General features: G+C 44.6%; 1 protein-coding gene across 1 annotated transcript in view; it reads left to right on the top strand.

The window, feature by feature from the left end:
- The window catches only part of RAB5A (RAB5A, member RAS oncogene family), a 91,319-nt gene that overhangs the window by 31,446 nt on the left and 37,579 nt on the right, over positions 1-22,294 (top strand). Inside the window, exon 2 of the mRNA XM_082257326.1 lies at positions 21,836-22,096. Coding sequence (XP_082113452.1) covers positions 21,931-22,096 — 166 coding nt within the window. The 5' untranslated portion in view covers positions 21,836-21,930. The remainder of the gene's footprint in view (positions 1-21,835; positions 22,097-22,294) is intronic.

Below are 22,294 nucleotides of genomic sequence, written 5' to 3' on the forward strand. Positions count from 1 at the left end.
AGGAGCGACTCCAGTCGCTCCGACTTAGAAAAAGGTTCCTGTACTACTTCAGAGCGACATCGGAGCGACTTGCATAGACATTCATTATATGAAGTCCGTGCAAGTCGCGCCGAAGTCGCGGTGCACGCGACATCACAGGTCGCCCCCTAAGTCGTGCCGCGTTAGTGTGAACCGCCACTTAAGGGGAAATCTTCCAATGGGCACATCTATCTAGGAGAGGAATTCCCCCTGCCTTCTGTTGCATCTCTGGGGTGGGAAATTATTAGAGATTTCCCCAGTGGTACACCTACCTTAACCGCTTGCTTACAGGCCAATTCTGGTTCTGACCCTTTCATATACTGTATGTAAAAATCAGGGGGTTTTTTTGCTAAAAAATTGCTTCAAATCCCCAAATATATACACAGGTTGTAGCAGAGACCCTAGAGAATAAAATGCAGATTGTTGCAAATTTTTATATCACATGGTATTTGCCTAGCGTTTTTTTCAAACCCAATCTTTTTAGAAAAAAATACACTAATGTATTTAAAAAGAACACAATATATAAACCAATTGTTTTGTAAAATATGAAAGATGTTACGACAAGTAAATTAGTTACCCAACATGTTATGCTTAAAAATTGCACATGCTCTTGGAATGGCGGTAAACTACGGTACTTAAAAATCTCCATATGTGACACTTTAAACATTTCTATAGGTTACCAGCTTAGAGTTCGAGCAAATCTCGTGCTAGAATTATTGCTCTCACTCGACGTTCATTGCGATACCTCACATGTGTTGTTTGAACATGGTTTACATATGTGGGAGTGACCTACTTATGCGTTCACTGCGCGGGAATGCTTTAAAATTGTATTTATTTTTTTACATTTTATGTATACACTGACCCTAAAAATAAAAAATGTTTTGATTACTTTAAGAGCCCATTCACACTAGCGCGACTTGTGAGGCAACTTGTGTTGCCCCAGGTAGCTTGACATAACAAAAGCAATGTTAATCAATCAGTGCTGTCTTAATTGGCACTACTGAAGTAGCTCCGACTTCAGAAAAGGGTCCTGTACTACTTTGAAGCGACCTGTGATCCGACTGTACCATATACTTCAATGGGAGTTGCCTCCTTATCTTAATTGACACTACTTGTTATCAGACTTTCCAGGAAGAAGAAAGAGATTAGCCAGGCATTCCCCACAGACAAAGTCGCCTGTCTCTTCAAAGTAGTGCACAAGTCTCTTCCAAGTCTCTTCCAAGTCTCTAAACAAGTCTCTTCAAGTCACGGGGCGACTTTCTGGTAGTGGTAGTGTGAACCAGCTCTTATTCCTATCACAAGGAATGTAAACATCCCTTGTGATGGAAATAAACAGTGACAGGTCTTCTCTATGGAGAGATCTGCAGTTAATACAACCCCACATCTCTCCTCTACAATATAAAGCATTCCATCCAAAAAAAAAAAACATTGATATAGAGCTTTAGATTCGGTTCACACTGAGGCGACACGACTCTGCACGACTTCGGGGGCGACTTGTGCATTACCATGCACCACGGCTTCGGAGCGACTTGCAGGGACTTCACATAATGGAAGTCTATGCAAGTCGCTCCGAGGTCGCCCCTAAGTAGTACAGGACCCTTTTTCTAGGTCGGAGCAACTTGTGTCGCTCCTATTAGAACGGGTCCTGTAGCGGTCAATGGACCGCGAGGGAGCGCGACTTGTCAGGCTGACAAGTCGCCTGACAAGTCGCGGCAATGTGAACCAGCTCTTAAAAAAATGTCCTTATTTACATTGGGCTGGAACCAAAAGTGATGTCATGATGTCACTCCAGTCCTCCTAGACAATCTTTCCTTTGCTCATCTCTGTTACCAGCCCCTGCAACTGCCAGATCGGTTCTCGAGGGCTTCCGATCATCCAGGTAAGCCCGAGAACCACTGGGAAGCAATGCGGATTAGACCCAGACCTTTCTTCTGCCTGCTTAGCGGGGATCAGCAGAGATCCCCCTCTGAGCAAGGGAATTCCTCTTCATGGAGGCGCCTGTGGGAAAGGGGCCTAAAGCAGAACTTCACTCAAAACGGGAAGTTCTGCTCTTCCTTCTACCCCCACCCCCCAATCTACCTTATTTGTAACATTTTGTTGGGGGAGGGAAGCAGGTACCTAGTTTTGACAGGTTTTCACTTCCACTTTACTTGCCTAAGTGCTCCGTGTGGAAGATCTCATCCTCAACCACCTCCACCCCCCAACATTCATACTTGGATCTTGCTGACATGCATGTGTATGCAAAAGGGGGAGAAGTGGACCCACTTGGGGTGCCAGCAACATGAGCTTTATTGCTCACTTCAGCAAAAATTTGCCAACTTTAAATGAGTCTTGACTCCATTCTAGTCATTTAATAATAAAATGTATTTAAATGTTTTTAGTATAGGTATATCCCTAAATTTCTCTCAAGTTTAAATGTATGCCCACAGATTCCCTTTAAATTGGGTTCTTTTTTTCCTAGATGGCGACATATTTTTCTGGCAGCAGGGATACTTTTTAAAAATGTTTTAGTTCCTTGCATATGGGCAGTTTACTCTGCAGCACTGCTTACTGTATAGGCCTCTTGGTTGCCATACCAGGGACTAAGGAAATGCAAGAGAGCCAGGATCAGAATATCACCATTAGTCCACTGGTCTGCTGACAAAGGCAAGAGCTTCTCATTCTCTGGTGCACGGAAATGAAGAAAATTGTGCATTTTCAAGGATCTGAGGTTTAAAAGACAATGATGATTATCTTCTAAAATTACATTTTACCCACCTTATTGCACTCTATAGGGTAACACAATGTAACACCATGTACTATATCCTGTCTTTGTTAAATGTTGAGGTTGATTTACTAAAGGCAAATATATTGTGCTCTGCAAGTGCAGTTGCTCCAGAGCTTAGTAAATGGGGTAAAGCTTTACTTTGCAAAGAATACAGTAAACCCCCCTCCATCGCCTGGGTTACACTCTGGACCCACCCACGAAAGGTGAAAATCTGCGAAATAGAAAAACCCTATTAAAATACACTGTAGGCATGTTTTTTTAACTGTCACTGTACTTTTAAAAGCATTTTAAGGTCTTTAAACACACGTTTAAAACAATAGAAACTCATTTAAACACATAAAAGATACTGAGAGACAGAGCAAGAGCTATGAAAAACACAAAAATTATTAATTTTCAATGATTTAATTAGTAAAATAACATTACAGAATAAACGGCAATATACCGGGACCACAAAAACTGAACTGCGATAGATCGGGGGTTTACTGTACTTAATCAAATGCAAGGAAAATAAAAAACAACATTTTTGCTTGCACGTGATTGGATGATGATTATCAGCAGAGCTTCCCCTCCTTTACTAAGATATAGAGCAGGGGTCTCCAAACTCCGAAAAGAAAGCAAGGAAAAGAAAGCCAAAACGAGTCTCACGAGACAGTCTCCAAACTTTCTAAACAAAGGGCCAGTTTGCTGTCCTTCAAACTTTTAGGGAAGCGCACTGTGGTCAGTGGAAGAAATGTGCTGGCATCAGAGGGATTAAAGCGGTTGTATACTTAAAAAAAAAAAAAAAAAACCTGCAAGACAAAGTCATAATGAGCTAGTATGCATCGCATACTAGCTCATTATGAAATACCTTAGAACAAAGCCCCGACACGAACCCCCGGACACCGCTGTGGGAGCTGACATGATCCCTCGGCATCTCCGCCGGACGTTCAGAGCGCATGCGCCGCTCGCGTGAGCGGCTGCATGCAGTGAAAATATCACCTAAACCGTGCCGGTTTAGGAGATATTAATTGTACCTACAGGTGAGCCTTATTATAGGCTTACCTGTAGTTAAAAGTCGCAAAAAGCGGTATACGACCACTTTAAACATTGCCCCATGATTGGTATTAGAGGGAGCAATAGTGCCCTATCTTTGGTATCAATGGGAGGAATAGTGCCCCATCATTGGTGTCACAAGGAGGAATAGTTCTCCTACAATCGGTGTCAGTGGGAGGAAGACTGCCCCATTGTGGGTGTCAGTGGCAGGAATTATGCCCCACTGTTTGCTGACAGTGGGGGGAATAATGCCCCAAGGGCCGAATAAAAGCAGGGCTGCAGTTTGGTGACCACTGACCTAGAGCAACTGCCTTTGCAGTACATTTCCAGTGCACAGTATATTTGCCTTTAGTAAATCAACCCTGTTCACTTTAGTGTTGATTCACACTATAGCGATGTCAGACATCGCATGTGATTCATACCGCACTGCTATGCAAATCACATGATGTCTGTGCGATGTATTGCTGAATTCGCATTTCATTCGGACCAAAGTCGTGCAGGGCCCTTTTTTTGGTCCGCACCAGAATTGGATCGCATGGGTGTTCACACCTATGCAATCCGATTCATGTCCCAATTGACAGTTCATACTGCGATATGCAAACTCATTTGGGGGTGTCATTCATTTTGCATTGACACTCCCAACAGTTGGCATATGGCAGTGTGAACTGCCTGCGATTCGGGTCCGATGCGGGAACCCGCAGTGGATTTGCAGGGTTCCTGCATCGCACCAATGTGAACCGGCACTTAACCTGTACTGTAGCACATTGTGATGTAATGGAGAGGATGGACACGTACGCATTTCTCAAAGTGTCGACTCTTGGACATTTTACTAATTTCTCCCATTACAGGCAGTGTGCGCAAAATTTGGTTATTTTGAGTGATTTCAAAAGCTCCATACTTTTAAACAACATTCTGCTGTTCCATTAAAAGTCTTATTTCAGTGAAATAATTGCACACAAGCCTTTGGAAGCATTTTTATTGTACTAATCAGAAGCAGTATGAGCTAGGTATTTGCTTTTATTGTGCGTGTTTTTTTTATTTATTTTTTTCTTAACAGCTGCATGCAAGTCATAGTCGTATGATAGCAGACTCTCATAGCTTATGCCTAGCTTTCCCATTCCAGTTGAAGGTTACGTCACCCTTGACATTTAGAGGTGTGTCCACAGCTTGTAGAATTTCTCTGAACCTTAGTCAGCTCATATCAACTGCCAGGTATGAACAGGTCCTAGCAGTCTGGAATGTAAAACTTTCAGACTTTTTGTGTTTTCATCAACTTTACATGTCAGAAATGCAATACAATTATTATCTGTATCCCTATGAGTTACAAAAATTCTATTTTTCTGAAAATCAAATTCTTTGACCCTAAACTCCAATAAAACCTTTTCACCATTTGACAACCACGCTATAGCAGTTTTACTACTACAGGGCATCTGCGCTACGGAGGATCACGTGTATATATACATGATCCTGCACTTCCCGATATTGAGCACGAGTGCGTGCCGCCGCCGCCAGCTCCCTCCCACAGTGATTCTACACAGTGGGACCTGATGTCCGCCAGCACCCACTGATTGGCAGATCGCCATTCTGCTTGTGTACCAAACAATGTAAACCAAGCAGATTGCCATTCTGTTAGTAAGGAAGGCATTGATCCTGTGTTCCTGCAAAGCAGGGGCACAGATCTATTGCCTTCCTCTAGCAAAAACACCTCCCTCGCTATAGCAAAACATCAGCTAGGCACACAGTTAACCCTCTGATTGCCCCTGATGTTTACCCCTTCCCAGCCAGTGTCGTCAGTACCGTGACAGTGCATATTTTTAGCAGTGTCCAATTCGTCAGCCACACTATTGCAGTCCTGCTATAAGTCGCTGATCGCCGCCATTACTAATAAATAAAAATTACATAAATATATCCCATAGTTTGTAGACACTCTAACTTTTGTGCAAACCTATCAATATATGCTTATTGGGATTTTTTTTTTTTTTATCAAAAATATGTAGCAGAATACTGTGACGAGACCCTTGCTCGCTTCCGCTCTCCCGACACTCCTCTGTTTCTAGTGAGTCAGCTTGCAGATCTCTATGTCTGATGGTTCGGTCAACCAAGGCTCCGGGATCCGAACTACAGCTATGTGCCGTTCGTAATCCATTAGAACAAACACCAAGCAGGCTGTATGTAAGTTCAAACAGGAAGACAATTTATTGGAAGAACATAGCACACTTTTATACAGAATTTGGAACATCCGGCCCCCAACAATCGCCCTCCTATTGGTCAATTGCAAAGTACCTGCAGTTCCCCTTCAGGTCCTCCTTTTGCCATGCAAATGAGGACTTGAAAATAAGTCAGCAGGGATTGGTCAGATAACTTGAGTAGAAGGACTGTTATGTGTAATGAGACAGAAGCCCCAGGGGGCAATCAATGTACACAATAGCCAGACACAGAACAATGGTTCCATAACGATCCCCCAATACACATTACTCTGAGTGTCAATACATCCCTTAGCAGACAGCAGGTGAATTCATTAGCACACCCGACAATAGGTGAATGGAAAGCCACCTCAGACAAAAGCAACATTGTTTAGACAGTCCGTCTCCACATTGAACTTCCTGGAATGACCATATTAGGAGTTGTACTTCCTGGCCAGAGACCTCATGGCAAATGGGAACAAATGACCTTGCTGACAAATATGAAGCAATTCAAACCATCACCCATCTGTCCTTAAGTTCCAGTGACGTTGAACACCGTCACAAATGCATATTGGCCTAAATTGAGGAAGAGATTAGATTTTTTTTATTTTTTTTTTTTATTGGATATGTTTTATAGCAGAAAGTAAAAAAAATATATACCGTATATTCTCGAGTATAAGCCGATCCGAATAAAAGCCAAGGCACCTAATTTTCTCTGTCGCTCATTGACAGACGTAGTCCTCGTTGATTAATAACAACTCGGGTTATACTGCCCTCTACAGGAGTAGGACTAGACAGGAAAGAAAACGTTCTGGCCACACCCTAGGGGCAGTCCCAGAGGGTATATCCTCTCACTTCCTGCTACAGCAAATCAGTTTTTTTCTGTCTAGTTAGGAGTAAGGACCTAGATGCCTTGCTAGGATCTTCGGTCCTGGCAGGATTTTTTTCTTAGAAAGATTTTTTAGACCGCTTTTTTCTCCAGTGTTCCTGTGAGATCTTCAAGCAAGAAAGCTGGAACTGGGCGACGGGCTGGATGTTGAGATCCAGTGGTCACCCCAGTTCAGCCTACGAGCGCGTGCAGGCCATAGCTCCGCGCTGAGTCGGCCGCCACATAGTCCCACTGGACGGGGACTGACCCTGCGAGTTAAATATCTCGCTTAAACGCCAATGACCATGAGTCACGGCGTCCGTATTGGTCGACAGCCCTCCCACCCCGGTGGAGAGGGGTACTGTCAGGAGTTGGCGCCCACCTGGTTCCGGTATGTTGAGTAGTATGTTCCCCCTTTTCCCCCTGACGGGTTTGTGGTGAACGCGGGCCCCTCTCTGAAATGGTAAGGATGGGTCTCCCCTCTATCCTATAACATGTCACAGATCCCCCTATTTGAGTGTGATTTTTGTGAACAAGAAACCAGGAGGCTTGGTTTGGGAGCTGACAATCTAATGTCATTTCAAAACTGTAAAGATGACTAAAGTCAGTGGCAGTACTAGAATATTACTGTGGTAGCATAAGGTATCCTACCTGTCAGAGGTGTTCACAGGGCGATGTCTATGCATGTATAACGGCAGTCCAGATCGCATTCCTCCAGCAAGGGCAGGCTGCCTTCCGATGGCCCACGGACCGCATGCGGCCCGCCAGGGTCCGGTACCGCCGGCCAGGCTGATCACCATCCAGGGTGAAGTTTGGGGGGGCCGATGCACTCCCGCAGGCCGCTAGGCCGAATACAGCATCCCGCAGGCCGCTGCTAAGCCGCCGCTATCCTAACAGGCCGCCGCCATTGTCTTGCAGAGCACACGAGGCCGCCATATTGGCGTAGCCTCGTGTCTCCAGCATGGGGGCGGCCATGTTTGAGGTGACCAAACACCTCGTGGAGCCAGGGGGAGGCGCCGGAAGGCGTGTTAAGGGGCGGAGCCGCCTCCTTTACCCAGGAAAAAGGGCCAAAGACTTCCTGTCTGTAACAGGACAGCACTGAGCAAGCTGATGAAAACTTCTGTGTATCAGGGATGAGCCTTGGGGTCTCTTTCTCTCTCTCTGTGGGGTCCAAAAAGGCAGGTAACACTGAGGGGCGCTGTTGCGACTGGGGGATACAAAAAAAAAAAAAGTTTTTTACTTTGTCATTTTTTGTCTCTGGCAAATATCTTGTATAATCATTGACCCTGCCGCATAGGGATCCCCACCTGATCCCCTCAAGGTGGCTGCAGGACCCTCCAGTACCCCACTTGTTTTTAATGCATTATCGGCAGTTTTGGAGTCTTTGGTATCCCGGGTGGAGGTGGCCTGTCAGGGACGGGGGTCAAGAAGCGACCCCCGCCTACCCCTATTTTTTATCTGATACTTCAGATATGGATTCGGAGCTGGTCAATGCAGCTGCAGGTCCCTCTTATGGGGCTGTTGTCTCAGGTAATGTCTCCTCAGCAGTGAGGAGAACGTTTCTGCCTCCGCCATAGCACAAGAGTGGTGGATGCACTAGTTGTGTCCGTCCGGGAAACCTTTAGTCTTGAGGTTACACCGGCAGAGGTAGCTGAGACTGAAATTCTTTTTTGGTACTTGTTAGCCTACCAAAAGGGCGAAGGATTTTCCTTTACCCAAATGGGGTCGTTTTGAAACGAACCCCTGTTATTTCCTAACGCATGGCTAGGCGCTATCCGTTTGGGAAATCCCTCTTTAAAGGATAGACGGTACCACCTGCTGTCTTGCCACAGACTGTTAGGATAAAGAGGACCTCGTAACCAACGAGGACCTTCCCTTTCTGCTCATAAAGAGTTTGTTCGTTCCGCGAGGGCGGGCGATAAGGCGAGACCCTCCAAAGCCCCTTCAGAGGGTTTTTCAAAGGGCGCTGGTCGGCTAAACAAAAAGTCCGGCTCAGCCAAGCCTGAAGTATACAGCCTGATGCGCCCCTACCCATCTCTGGGGTGGGGGGATGTCTTCACCGGTTTCCGGATCCATGGCTTGCCAGAACCCCGGACTAAGGGGTTCGCGAGGTCATACGGTCAGGATACAGGATCGAGTTTCGATCACTTCCACCGGTACGATTCTTCCCTTCTAACATTGAACGGTTTCAGGGGTTCTATTCGAACCTGTTCACAATGCCCAGGAAAGAGGGCAAGGTGCGTCCAATTCTGGACTTGGGGAAAGATGGAGTCCATCCGAACAGTGGTGGCCTCCCTGCATCAGGGGGAGTTCCTGGCGTCCATAGACATTTAGGATGCCTATCCTTATATCCCCATCATCGCAGGACATCAGCGTTTTCTTCGCTTTCCCAAAGATCATCCCTGGTTCCCACCAGGAGACTGAACTATCTGGGCCTAATGTTGGATACATCCTGGGCAAGAAAGTTTCTCCTTGCGGAGAAACTCCAGAAGGTTCAGTCAACGATTCGGATGTTGCTGTCCGTCAATTGGCTGGGACTGATGGTGGCCTTCTTAGAGGCAGTACCGTATACCCAGTCTCATACCCGAATTCTCCTGAAGGAGATTTTTTTCTAATGGAATCAGAATTCCGATTTCCTGGACAATCGGATCCGGTTGAGCGAGCGGACCAGCAAGTCTCCGATGCTCAACCAGGGGAAGTCATTCCTTCCGATAGCATCCAGGTTACCAATAGGGTATCGGAACTGAGAGCAATCAGATTTTGTCTGATTTACTGGACCGAGCAGCTCTAGAGCAGCCCGATTCGGATCCAATCGCACTATGCCACGGTCGTGACTTATGTCAAGAAAGGGGCACTTAGAGTGTCCTGGTGGCCATCGAAACGACTAGCATCTTTTCATTGGACGGAACGGTTTGTTCCGGATCTCCCCGCAGTGTTCACTCCGGGGGTGGGAAATCGGCAGGCAGATTATTTCAGCCATCAGATTCTGGATCAAGCGGTATGGCCTCTTCATCCAGAGGTTTTTCACTAGCTGTCCCTTCATTGGGGCACCCCGGATGTGGATCTGTTGGCACCTTGGCTCAACAGGAAGGTGCGGAGGTTTGTAGCTCGCACCCGCGATCCTCTAGCGGACGAAGCAGAAACGCTGATCGCCCCGTGGGAGCAGTATCAGCTACGGCATGCCTTCCATCCTCTCAAGTTACTGCGGGAACTTCTTCGCAGGATAGAGGTGGAGGGAATTCCAGTTATTCTGGAAATTCCGGACTGACCTCGTCGAGCCTGGTACACCAACTTGGTGAGGCTAGTCGCGGACGCTTCTTGGAGACTTCCTCTCAGGGAGGATTTGCGGTCTCAGGGACCGATCTTCCATCTTGCTTTACAATCGCTGGCTTAATGGCCTGGCCATTGAGACCCAGGTACTGAAGGACAAGGGAGTGTCAGCTTCAGTTATTCCTACCTCTAGTTAAAGCAAGGAAAGCGACTTCCAGCACATGGAAGTCTTATATGGCGTGGTGTGAATCTTTAGGATTTCCCCACATACCTATTCGGTGACCCGAATCTTGGTCTGTCTGCAACAAGGGGTTGAGCAGAAACTGTCCTTGAGCACTATCAAGGGTCAGGTTTCGGCGTTAGCAATCTTCTTTCAGAAACCTTTTGGCTAATCATTCCTTGGTGCGGAATTTCATCCAGGGGGTGCGACATCTGGCTCCGCCAGTGCGCGCACCCTTACCGCCTGGGATCATAATTTAGTGTGGTCGGTTCTTCAGAAACTTCTCTTGAAGATATTAGGGAGATTCCCTTGCTTACATTATCCCAGAAGGTGGCCTTCTTGGTGGCCATTACTTCTGCACGCAGGGTGTCAGAACTGGCCGCATTATCTTGACGTTCCCCATATCTGGTGGTTCATAGGGATAAGGTGGTTCTTCTTCCAGATCCATCCTTCCTTCCTAAGTGGTTTTCAGAGTTTTCATCTGAATAAAAATATTGTGTTACCTTCCCCGTGTCCTAAGACTAGCCATCCTTGGGAGTTTGAATTACACTCCTTGGATGGGGTTCAGAATGATACACTTTACTACGAACTTGTTTTCGTAAGACGGACTCACTTTTTGTGATCACGGATAGCCCTTGAAGGGGGTTGCCTGTGTCTGCCGCGACCATATCTAGATGGACCAGTCAGACGGTGGTACAGGCTTATTCTATTAAGGGTCGGAATCCTCCGTTCCCTGTTAAGGCGCACTCTACTCGGGCGCCTAGTGTCTCCTGGGTCTTCCGCCATCAGGCGTCAGCGATCCAAGTTTTCAAGGCGATGACTTGATCGTCGGTTCATACCTTTTACAACATTTTATAAAGTTGATGTGATGGCATCATCAGATGCCTCTTTTGGCCACAAGGTTCTGCAGGCCGCAATCTGAGGAGACTGTTGGTCTACCTCAAGGGTTTGTTGGGTGTTTCACTTAGGTCTCATCTTTTTGCTCGATGAGTCCTTGATGCTTCTAGTTGGTTTCGGTTGGGCCTTCTGGATTTTGATTTCTGTTATCCCACCCCTCATTTGTGGTACTGCTTTGGGACGTCCCGAGTTGTTATTAATCAACGAGGACTACGTCTGTCAATGAGCGACAGAGAAAAATGGATTTTTGTAAAATCTTACCGTAAAATCCTTTTCTCTTAAGCTCATTGACAGACGTAGTACCCGCCCCTCTGTTTTTGAGTTGGGTTGGGTTAAATTCTCTAAACACTGCTTTGTGACATAACTGATTTGCTGTAGCAGGAAGTGAGAGGATATACCCTCTGGGACTGCCCCTAGGGTGTGGCCAGAACGTTTTCTTTCCTGTCTAGTCCTACTCCTGTAGAGGGCAGTATAACCCGAGTTGTTATTAATCAACGAGGACTACGTCTGTCAATGAGCTTAAGAGAAAAGGATTTTACGGTAAGATTTTACAAAAATCCATTTTTACCTCAAAAAAAACTGGGAAAACCTATTGACCCGAGTATAAGCCTAGGGTGGGAAATGCAGCTGCTACTGGTGAATTTCAAAAATAAAAATAGATACCAGAGGGTGCGGGCATGGTGCAGGAGATGCAGGGGCTGGGGGCATGGTGCAGGAGATGCAGGGGCTGCGGGCATGGTGCAGGAGATGCAGGGGCTGCGGGCATGATACATGGCCATGGGTATGGTGCAGCATATGTAGAGGATGCGTTGGGGTCTTACTCGTCCCCGAGGCGCCTTACATTTAAAAATGGTGCCACATGTCATTGCACATGCGCCGTCTGCCCGACAATGGCCGAGTGCCTACGGGCTTTCCCGAGCGGCCCCAGGGAGAACAGGTAAGTGACTCGATCGAGTATAACCCGAGGGGGGGCTTTTTCAGAATAGAAAACATGCTGAAAAAGTCGGCATATACTTGAGTATATACGGTATATTTTTTTCAAAATTGTCAGTCATTTTTTGTTTATAGCGCAAAAAATAAACCCAGAGGTAATCAAATACCACCAAAAGAAAGCTCTATTTGTGAGAAAAAAAGGACAAATATTTTATTTGGGTACAGTGTTGCACAACCGCCCAATTGTCAGTTTAAGCAGCGCAATGCTGAATCGCAAAAAATGGCCTGTTCAGGAAGGGGGGGGGGTAAATCTTCAGGAGCTGACATGGTTATTACACCTATGAAAAAAGTGTATGTGAATTATGCCATCTGGGTACCCCTTTCAAACAGTACCGTGTTTCCCCGAAAATAAGACCTACCTTGAAAATAAGACCTACAGTTATTTTCAGGGAGGGCTGCAATATAAGCCTTACCCCGAAAATAAGCCCTAGTTTAGTGTTTGTAAAATCCTTGCATACTGTCCTGTGTGTTTTTGTAATATAATTGTGTGAAATACCTTCAGTACAGAGCCGCTCAGCTGATCTCCCGCTCTGCTCTTCTCTTCCTCTCATAGCGGCCAGTAGGGGATCTCAGCCCCTCCCCTCTGCAGTGTTCAGAGCAGGTCACGGAAGCACACGTTCCTGTATCCCGGCTCTCTCCTCCCTCTGCTGGCCGCTGTCGGTATCGGGCACATTCCTGTATCTCGGCTCTCTCCTCCCTCTGCTGGCCGCTGTCGGTATTGCACACAATAATATATCTCAGCTCTCTCCTCCCTCTGCTGGCTCTTTGTGACCCCCACCTGTCAGTGGGGAGAAGAGAAGGAGAGCAGAGTGGGAGATCAGCTGAGCGGCGCTGTACCTAAGGTACACAGTAAGGTACAAGGTATAATACAGTAACAGTGGATGCTAGGATTTTACAACCACTTTTACAAGGTTCACACGGGGGATTCCTGACATGCAGGGAGGGAGAAGACCGCACATTACAGATAAGACCTACCCCGAAGATGAGCCCTACTGTGTCTTTTGGTGCCAAAATTAATATAAGACCCGGGCTTCTTTTCGGGGAAATACGGTATATACAAAGGTAAATTGTATACAGCATATCACTTTTGGCAGGTAGTACTGTCCCCAAATGCACCCCTTTCAATATGGCACTGTACGATGGTATTTCACCATAAACATAGGCACTCATATTGGTGGATTATGTACACTGAGACTCCTGTCAACCGGCTCTAAAAAAAAAGATCCACCACTAATCATTTGTCAGATCTGTCAAGGTATTACCCCCCTTGTGAATGAGGCTTTAGAAAAATAACCCGTTCAGTGTGAAAACACTGCATCCTAAAGAGGAGCTCCTGCAGAAAAAAAAATTCAGTCAGCAACTACAAATACTGTAGCTGCTCACATTTAATATTAGGACCCTTGCCTGTCCAGGAATCCAGCAGTGTCTTCACTCAAGCCGAATTTTCAACCAGCTATTGGGTACTGCTGCAACCATCTTCACTAAGGGAAACCGTAATTGAAGCCTGTTCCCTACTGCGCATGTGTGAATCTCGCTGTGCTCTGTGAATGGGCTGGCTGCTGGGGAAGGAGGAGGGCAGAACTTCTGGCTGTGTTTGCTGCGGCAAACTCATCCGGAAGTGGGTACCTGTCAAAACCAGGTACCCGCTTCCCCAAAAGGTGCCAAATGTGGCAGCGGAGGGGGGGGGGTAGTTAAGACAATCGGAGCTTCCCCTTTGCGGTAGAGCTCCACTTTAATTACTGTGCAGGCAGTACAGGACACGACTTGTATTCATAGACCATGGGTTATGCAGTGGAGAAAATAATTATGTGATCCCCTGCAGATTTGGAAGTTTTCCCACTTGCAAAGAAATGAAGGGTCTATAATTTTTATCATAGGTGTTTTTTTAAATGACAGAGACAGAATATCAACCAAAAGTCCAGGAAAAAAAAACACAATACAAATGTTATAAGGTGAGTGGCAGTTCAGTGAACAAGAAAGGTATTTGATCCCCTACCAACCAACAACAATTCTGGCTCCCACAGGCTGACTACAATATGTGCTCATGTGCTACACAGATTAGTCCTGTCAATTTAAAAGGGTGCTCCTAGCGACAACTTATGTATTCAAAAGACACCTGTCAACAGAATCTTTCTTCCACACCTCGTCATCATGGGCAAGACCAAAGAGCCGTCAAAGGACATCAGGGACAAGATTGTAGACATGCACAAGGCTGGAATGGGCTACAAGACCATCAGCAAGAAGCTGGGTAGGAAGGGGATAACTGTTGGAGGGATTATTCGCAAATGGAAGAAATACAAAATAACCATCAATCGCCCTTGGTTTGGAGCTCCATGCAAGATTTGGCCTCATGGGGTAAGCATGATCATGTGAAAAATGAGGGATCAGCCCAGAACTACACAGGAGGAACTTGTGAATGACCTCAAGGCAGTTAGGACCACAGTCACCAAACTTAGTAACACAATACGCTGCCATATATTGAAATCATGCTGCGCCAGCAAGGTCCCCCCTCCTCAAGAAGGCACATGCACAGGCCCATCTGAAGATTGCCAGTGAACATCTAAATGATTCAGAGAAGGATTGGGAGAAAGTGCTGTGAACACATGAGACCAAAATTGAGCTCTTTGGCGTTAACGCGATTCGCCGCATTTGGAAGTAGAAAAATGCTGACTATGACCCTAAAAACACCATCCCTACAGTCAAGCACGGAGGTGGAAACATTATGCTTTGGGGTTGTTTCTCTGCTAAAGGTAGAGGCCAACTTTGCCACATTGAGGGGCCAATGGACGGGGCCATGTATTGTAACTTTCTTCCCTCAGCCAGAACACTGAAGATGGTTCTTCCAGTGTGACAATGAACCAAATCCTACCGCCAAGGCAACAAAGGAGTGACTCAAGAAGAAGCACATTAAGGTAATGGAGTGAAGGGAGCTGAAACTTCAAGTTGCCAAGAGACAGCCAAGAAACCTTAAGGGATTAGAAAAGATCTGTAAAGAAGAGTTGGCCAAAATCTCTACTGAGATGTGTGCAAACCTGGTAACCAATACAAAGAAATGTCTTACCTGTGTGCTTGCCAGCAAGGGTTTCTCCACCAAGTCATGTTTTGCTTGGGGAGTTATTTACTTATTTTAGTCACTGAACTGCAATTCCATTTTATACAAATTTGTGTTGTTTTTTTTTCTGGATTTTTGACTAATATTCTGTCTCTATCGTTTAAAATACACCTATGATAAAAATTATAGACTTAATTTTTTTTAAACGAGCAAACTTCCAAAATCTGCAGTGGATCAAATAATTTCTCCACTTTATGCATGCATCACTATAACAGGCATGGCCTGTACCCTCTAAGTAGTATTAAAACCAAAAGCAAACCTTTATTATATTACAGCTTACCATTTCTTGGATTTGATGGCTGCATTCATTTTCTTTTTTAGGCTTGCTTTCTTTTATTTTCACCTGGCGATCCAGTCAGTAAGTCTTGTTTTTCAAAGGTGCATTAAGATGGGAAAAAAAACTGCAGCAGCCCCCCCTCCCAGCCCCTCTAATACTTACCTGAGCCCTTCTTGATCTAGTGATGTTGCGGGAGTGTCTTGGCCACCCGGGACTCCCATCCTCATTGGCTGAGACAGCAGCGCAGCACCATTGGCTCCCGCTGCTGTCAATTAAAATCACTCAGACAATGAGGAGAGAAAAGGGGGCCGGACCATGGCTCGGTGTCTGAATGGACACATGGATCTGTGGTTCGGGTGCCCCATAGCAAGCTGCTTGCTGTGGGGGCACTCAACAAGAGGGAGGAGCCAGGAGTAACAATTGTAGTAACAGAAAAAAGCCGCTCAGGTGAGGCAAAGCACTCCGGTGTAGGTCGGATCCCCCATCCAGTAGTCAAGTAATCAAAGAGAAAGCTTGACCGCATTTAGGAGAAGATGAAAATGGAAGTGTTTAATTCCCCATAGAACTTGAATACATACAGTGCATCATACAGACATGGGACAGGTTGACGCGTTTCACGATTCTTTAGATCAAGGTTATGAGTAAGCGATCTAAAGAACCGTGAAACGCGTCAACCTGTCCCAGGTCTGTATGATGCACTGTATGTATTCAAGTTCTATGGGGAATTAAACACTTCCGTTTTCATCTTCTCCTGAGTGCGGTCAAACTTTCTCTTTGATTACTTGGTGGAGCCAGGAGTGCCGAAGAGCCATGCTAGCCGGTGAGATTCTGCAGATTTCTACTCCAGTGAGGGAGTTTTTCCCATTAGCTAAATGGTTGCTTCATCTTGGCGATTCTCCCCGTAGGTGTTGTGTGGTCTGCAGTAGGAGTCCTTATCTTACATGGCTCTTACAGTCAGAACAATCACAGAAGGAAAGGAGAGAATGCTTCCACTTGCCTACAGAAGCTTGATAACCTCATTCTGGGCTCCAGTCGTTTTTCCCTGCTCACATAAGGCCCTAAATGCAAGTATCCCTTGGTACAGAGTTCTGCCCCATCCAGCTGCCGCCTGCCATAGACTTTGACAGGCTGCAGGGCTGGACGCTGCACCTGCCCCTCCTTGGAGTACTAATACACAGTAACTAGATGCCCTCATGAGCCAGGTGCCTTATTTATTAAAGACCCAATGTGGACTAAATGTATGTATTGTAATATTTTATTCTAATTACTACAGGCATACCCCACTTTTAAGTACACAATGGGACCAGAGCATGTATGTAAAACGAAAATGTACTTAAAGTGAAGCAATACCTTTTTTCATTTCTCAATGCATGTAAATACACTAGCTCTATAGGAAATGTTGGTCAGCTTGACATGGCATTGTTCCCAAACCATGTGACAACCAGGACTACGACATGGTAGATTATCTAGGCAAGCTGGCCGGCCACAAATAGGATATGTTGTAGTCCTGGGTCCCCTCTCGGTGCTCCCTAAGTTTGGTATCCCTGTCACTTATGCTTTGGGAGTAGTGCCATGTCAAGCTGACCAAGATTTCCTATAGACGCCAATGTTAAAAACCGGGAGTAGTGTCATGCCAAGCTGAACAAGCTGTGTCCTTACTCGCGAGTGTACTTAAAGTGAGTGTACTTAAAGTGGGGTATGCCTGTATTTACATTTAGGACCATGGTAGGTTGGAATGATGGCATCTTTATCTTTGTGCCTTCAAGCAGTTTTAATACGTCTCTGTTTTAAGCCGTCTAGCATAGTTTGTGCAAATACTACTGTGGTGTATTTTCCATTCATGTAAAATAATATGCATGGTTTTAATAGGATTAGCGATGTGAAAGCACAACTCTTTTATTGTCCCAGTTAATGTGTTCTGTGTGGGGGCAGCATTGTGTCATCCTAGCCATTTCAATAGTGTTACTGTTACTGAAAGTTAGATCCTCCTACACCAGTGAAGCTTCTTGGCTGGGGAAGGCTGCCACGTATTGTAGTTCAAAGAACTTTATATTTGTACTTTAGTTACCCATTCCTAATATCCATGCGCAAAGATGTCTGTCTGAAGAATGTCATAATCGTTCCCAATGGAACTTGCAGGCTAAATTAAAAAAAAAAAAATGCTGGTGCCTAATGTGTAGTAATACAAAACCGTGACACCCTCATCCCAGATTACTCTTTAGAGAGAGGATTTTATGACAGCAGCTTTTTTTTTTTTTTCTCGGATAGAGTGGGGAATACTAGAACGACAAATATAAATCTTATGGGCTCTAGCTTTTGTAGATACTCTACAAAAGATAAATATTTTTTTGTGTGTTTTGTTATTGAAGAATCCCCTTTTAGAAAAAACAGCACCAAATAGCTGAGGATTCAAACCCTTCCCTTCATCGCCTGCACACGTAACTGATGCAAAGTGTTCCCTGGGTGCACACACATATGTACTGTTAGGGTCCTTTCACACGGTCCACCTTCGTAGGAGGACTCCGTGCTGCTCAGCGGGGGGTTCGATACACCGATCCCCGCTGAGCAGGCAGGTGACAGCTCAGTGCAGAGAGCGAGGTGTCAGAGCCTGCTGCTCTCTATGGTGGAATCGGATGAGAACGGACCACCTGTCCGCTCTCATCCGATCCAATCCCCTGGACAGATGGAAAATAGGGTTTCCATCCGTCCGGATTTCACAGACAGGATCGGATGCGGATGGCAGCGGGTGTCAGCGGACATATCACTGCTGACATCCGCTGCCCCATATAGATGCATGAAGGATCCGATCAGATTCGCCTAAAAAACTGACAGTCGGATCTGATCGGATCCTTCGTGTGAAAGGACCCTAACTGGTCCATGGTGTCCTCTGCGCATACTCACTTGTGACCGATGCAATGTGTACCTTGTGAAAAGTCACTTGTGCATAGTGTTCCCTACACAGACAAACATATACTGACAGACACACAAGCAAACACCGAGGCACTTGCAGTGTTGGTTGTTGGCCATTTTGCTTTCAGAGGTCATGAAATTGCAATCAGTGAGAGGGATATTTGACCAGGCTGCAAGATTTTTTAAATTGTTTTCTTTATTCCCGGAGTAGGTAGGACTTAAGCCCCGTACACGCAACGATTATCGGCCAACCGATCGTCCATCTTTTGTCCAAGTTGTGTTTTGTTGGTTGGAATGTGCCTAGACTGCACACAAATTTTCTTGGCCAACAAAATTCTACTTCAGAAGTGATGTCATGTGCTGGTTTACTTTCCGTGTGTTTTTTCTTCACTGAGCATGTCTTGCTCATCAGATTTTTCTCTGTCAATCTGTACTGACTGCACGAAAATCGGCCGTTATGTTGACGGCCAATAAACATTTTATAGTCTGCACACCAGATTTTTTTCGGCCGAAAAGTCGGAGTTGGTTGTCGGCAGCATCATACTAACAAGCCGAAAATCGGCAGATCGGACGTTGGACGAAAATTCCCTGCCAATTTTCGACGCGTGTGTGCGGGGCTTTAGAGTGGCCATCTGCTAATTGACCATCCACACACTCATGAACCCTGCAAAGACAATGCTTCAAAATATTCTTTTAGGCCTCTTGCACATTGCAGCTTGAAAAAGCTCAGTACAGCGTTTTTTTTGTTTGTTTGTTTTTTAATTGTTAATTAATAATTAGTTGTAATGTGCCTATGCACACAGGCACGTAAACAAGCGCTGTGCATTTTTCCGTTTTAAAAAAAATTGAAAAATCTGCATTTTTGGTCAGTAATTTACACCTCATGCACACAAATGCCCATTTGCCTTTTGTACGGAACAAGAACGTGAGAATAAAATTGCACGCATATGCGAAAATGCACGTAAATAAGCACAAATACATACAAAAAACACGCCTGAAATTACATCTGAAAAAGTAGATGCTGAAACAGGAGTATCATGTGCAAGAAGAGGCCTTACTGAAATGTATTGAGTTTTTGCAATACAAAGAGAAGTAAGAGCAATACATAGCTGACATAGAAACCAACAGTATTAATACACAGTGTAAAGCTTCAAAATATTCCCATCCCACTCTAGTGCAAGTAGGAAAAGTCTACATAAGGAAGAAACACTGTTTGAATTCATAAGCAGTGCAGCAGTGTTGTCTCCCTATCGCAGGGAAGCTGTATGAGGTGGCCTTCACTGGCAGGATCAACAGGTTTTTAAATCTTTGCAGAAAGATTAAAATTATACTTAACAGAAAAAATGTTAATTGCCATAATTATTATTTATTTTTTTAAATCCTCTAAGTACTTTATTGCTGCAGCACTGTTGTGTGGTCACAGGATCTTCCCCTGTTCTTTTGCATCTGCAGAAAGGATTCCTGGGAGGGGCTTCTATTACTCTGCTGATGTATGTGTCTGCACAGCCTTGATTGGTGCTGTGTTGGTCACATGACCAAAAAAAAAAAACTTTCCAAAAAAACATTAAAATTACATTTCTAAATATCAAAAAACTGTATTGCAGCTTTCTATAAATATTTATTGAATATCAGATGTGTATTTGTTGTGCATAAATATGGTGTAGGCGGTGTCAAGGATGATTGACACTAACTTTTGTTTTAATCAGACGGCATCTGCATCCAAGATTTTTTTTTACTTTACAGGTGTTCGCAAATACATTTCATATATGTTATACTGATTTATTATACAGCCAAGCTTTTTGTGAGTTTCTTTGTGAATATAATTGATTTGGCATTATATTTCATACCCCAATCCTCTTCATGTTTAGCAATAGGAGGACATAAATGGGAGGGAGGGGAGTGCCATTTACCACTGTGTCTATGCACACATGTGACACTCTAGTCACATGTGCTGCACAGATATGAAAAAAAATTAACAGTTTAGAAGGAAACTGGAACTGAAGCATGCTCAGTAGATGACAACAGCTGATCTACACAATCTCTGGCTGCAGTAGAGACACCAAGAAGATGTGAGGGACTGCTGAAGGCAGGATCAACCAGTATATTTATCTCCTCATAAAACAAATGCTTTAGTAGCATTGTTAGTATGGACACTCTGTTATATAGCAGGTAATGAGAGTTTTTCATAGTCTGGGTTTAATGACACTTTAAGGGCTTGTTTATACTTACGCTTGGGGGATAGCGGGATTGTGGTTAAAACAGGGGTTTGAGCCATATTTTTTACTACCTCCCCCCCTCCATCCTTAAGCTGCAAAGGGAGCACGATGGAAGTGTATACATGCCTGCTGAATGTGACAGGAGGGCTCATATTTTTCTGCAGCTGTCAAGCAAAGTATTGAGGCCGCTACAAAATTATCTATTTTGTTTGAATTGGGCGATGTAGAGCATCACTTTTTGGGGAGGCAGCAAGTGCTGCTGGATACACACTATACAATTTTCTTTAGATTTTTTACCTTAGATTTAACGAAACCATATAATATGAGGTTAAACCTAAACACCGTCACTTTGCTTGCAATCAGACAGGACCTTGCACTACATAGTTTAAGGTAAATGTAAAGGAAATCGAACAGCGAAAGTTGCATAGTGTGTATTCAGCTTTAGTCTAAGGGAAACTGGTAAGTGCAAATCAATTTACATTCAGCAGGGAAAGGTTATTGGACTATTTGTTTTACTGGTGCATACCAGTTAGAGGCCTTGAAATTCATTAGGGGAACACAGCCCAGCTGCTCAGGGCTTCATGTTTTCACCCAAAGATAGCTGTAGTGCATCAGTGTAGCTGTGTATTGTTGGAATTAATTGGATTAATCATGGAGAAAGCGGAGGTGGAGTTGCACAGGACAAAGTGCAGAAAATTGATAATGTATGTGACGTTCTTCTCTAGACTAGATAAAGAGTTTAAACTAAGGTAAATTGAGTAAACTTTCCACAAGATATCCTAAAGATTTAACTTGCATGTAGTTGCTCTTTAAATATAAAATGGCCCATGGAGCATTGAATTGTTGATTTGTGGTACCAGACTTTAGCAAACATGGCTTTGCTGGGGAATTCTTTATTTCCTGGTTTTGGTTTAAAGGAAATGGGAGGGATGCAGATTGGGCTAAAGGGGGAAAGTAGCCCAGTGGAAACTGCTATAACAGTCACATTTTAACTGGAGCCTCAAAGTATGTATTCATAATTCTTTTTAGTTGTGTGCCCTAAAATATTTTCTCTTTTATTTTTTACCTACAGATTCCCAGAAGGATCCGTTAAGTGATCCCTAAACCTCTTTGCTGCGTGGACTGTTGTACAAAATTTCATAAGACTTATCTGTCCAAATTTAAAATATGGCTAATCGAGGGGGAGCCACAAGACCCAATGGACCAAATGCCGGAAATAAAATCTGTCAGTTCAAGCTAGTCCTTCTAGGAGAATCCGCTGTTGGCAAATCTAGCCTAGTGTTGCGCTTCGTAAAAGGACAGTTTCATGAATTCCAAGAAAGCACAATTGGAGGTTAGAAACTAAGTCACTACTGTTATCTGTGTTGCACTTATTCAGGAAGTGTTTTGTTTGCTTGTTACTTCATGAATACTGCTTTACTATATTGTTTACAAGTTTATTGAAAGATACAGTTTTTTGCTTTGACCTAAAAATGCTGCACCTGTCATATTTTGATGCTACAATTTCTATTTATTTGTATAGGTCCCCAGA

The sequence above is a fragment of the Pelophylax lessonae genome, assembly GCF_965119305.1.
Source record: "Pelophylax lessonae genome assembly, chromosome: 5".
Classification (NCBI taxonomy): domain Eukaryota; kingdom Metazoa; phylum Chordata; class Amphibia; order Anura; family Ranidae; genus Pelophylax; species Pelophylax lessonae.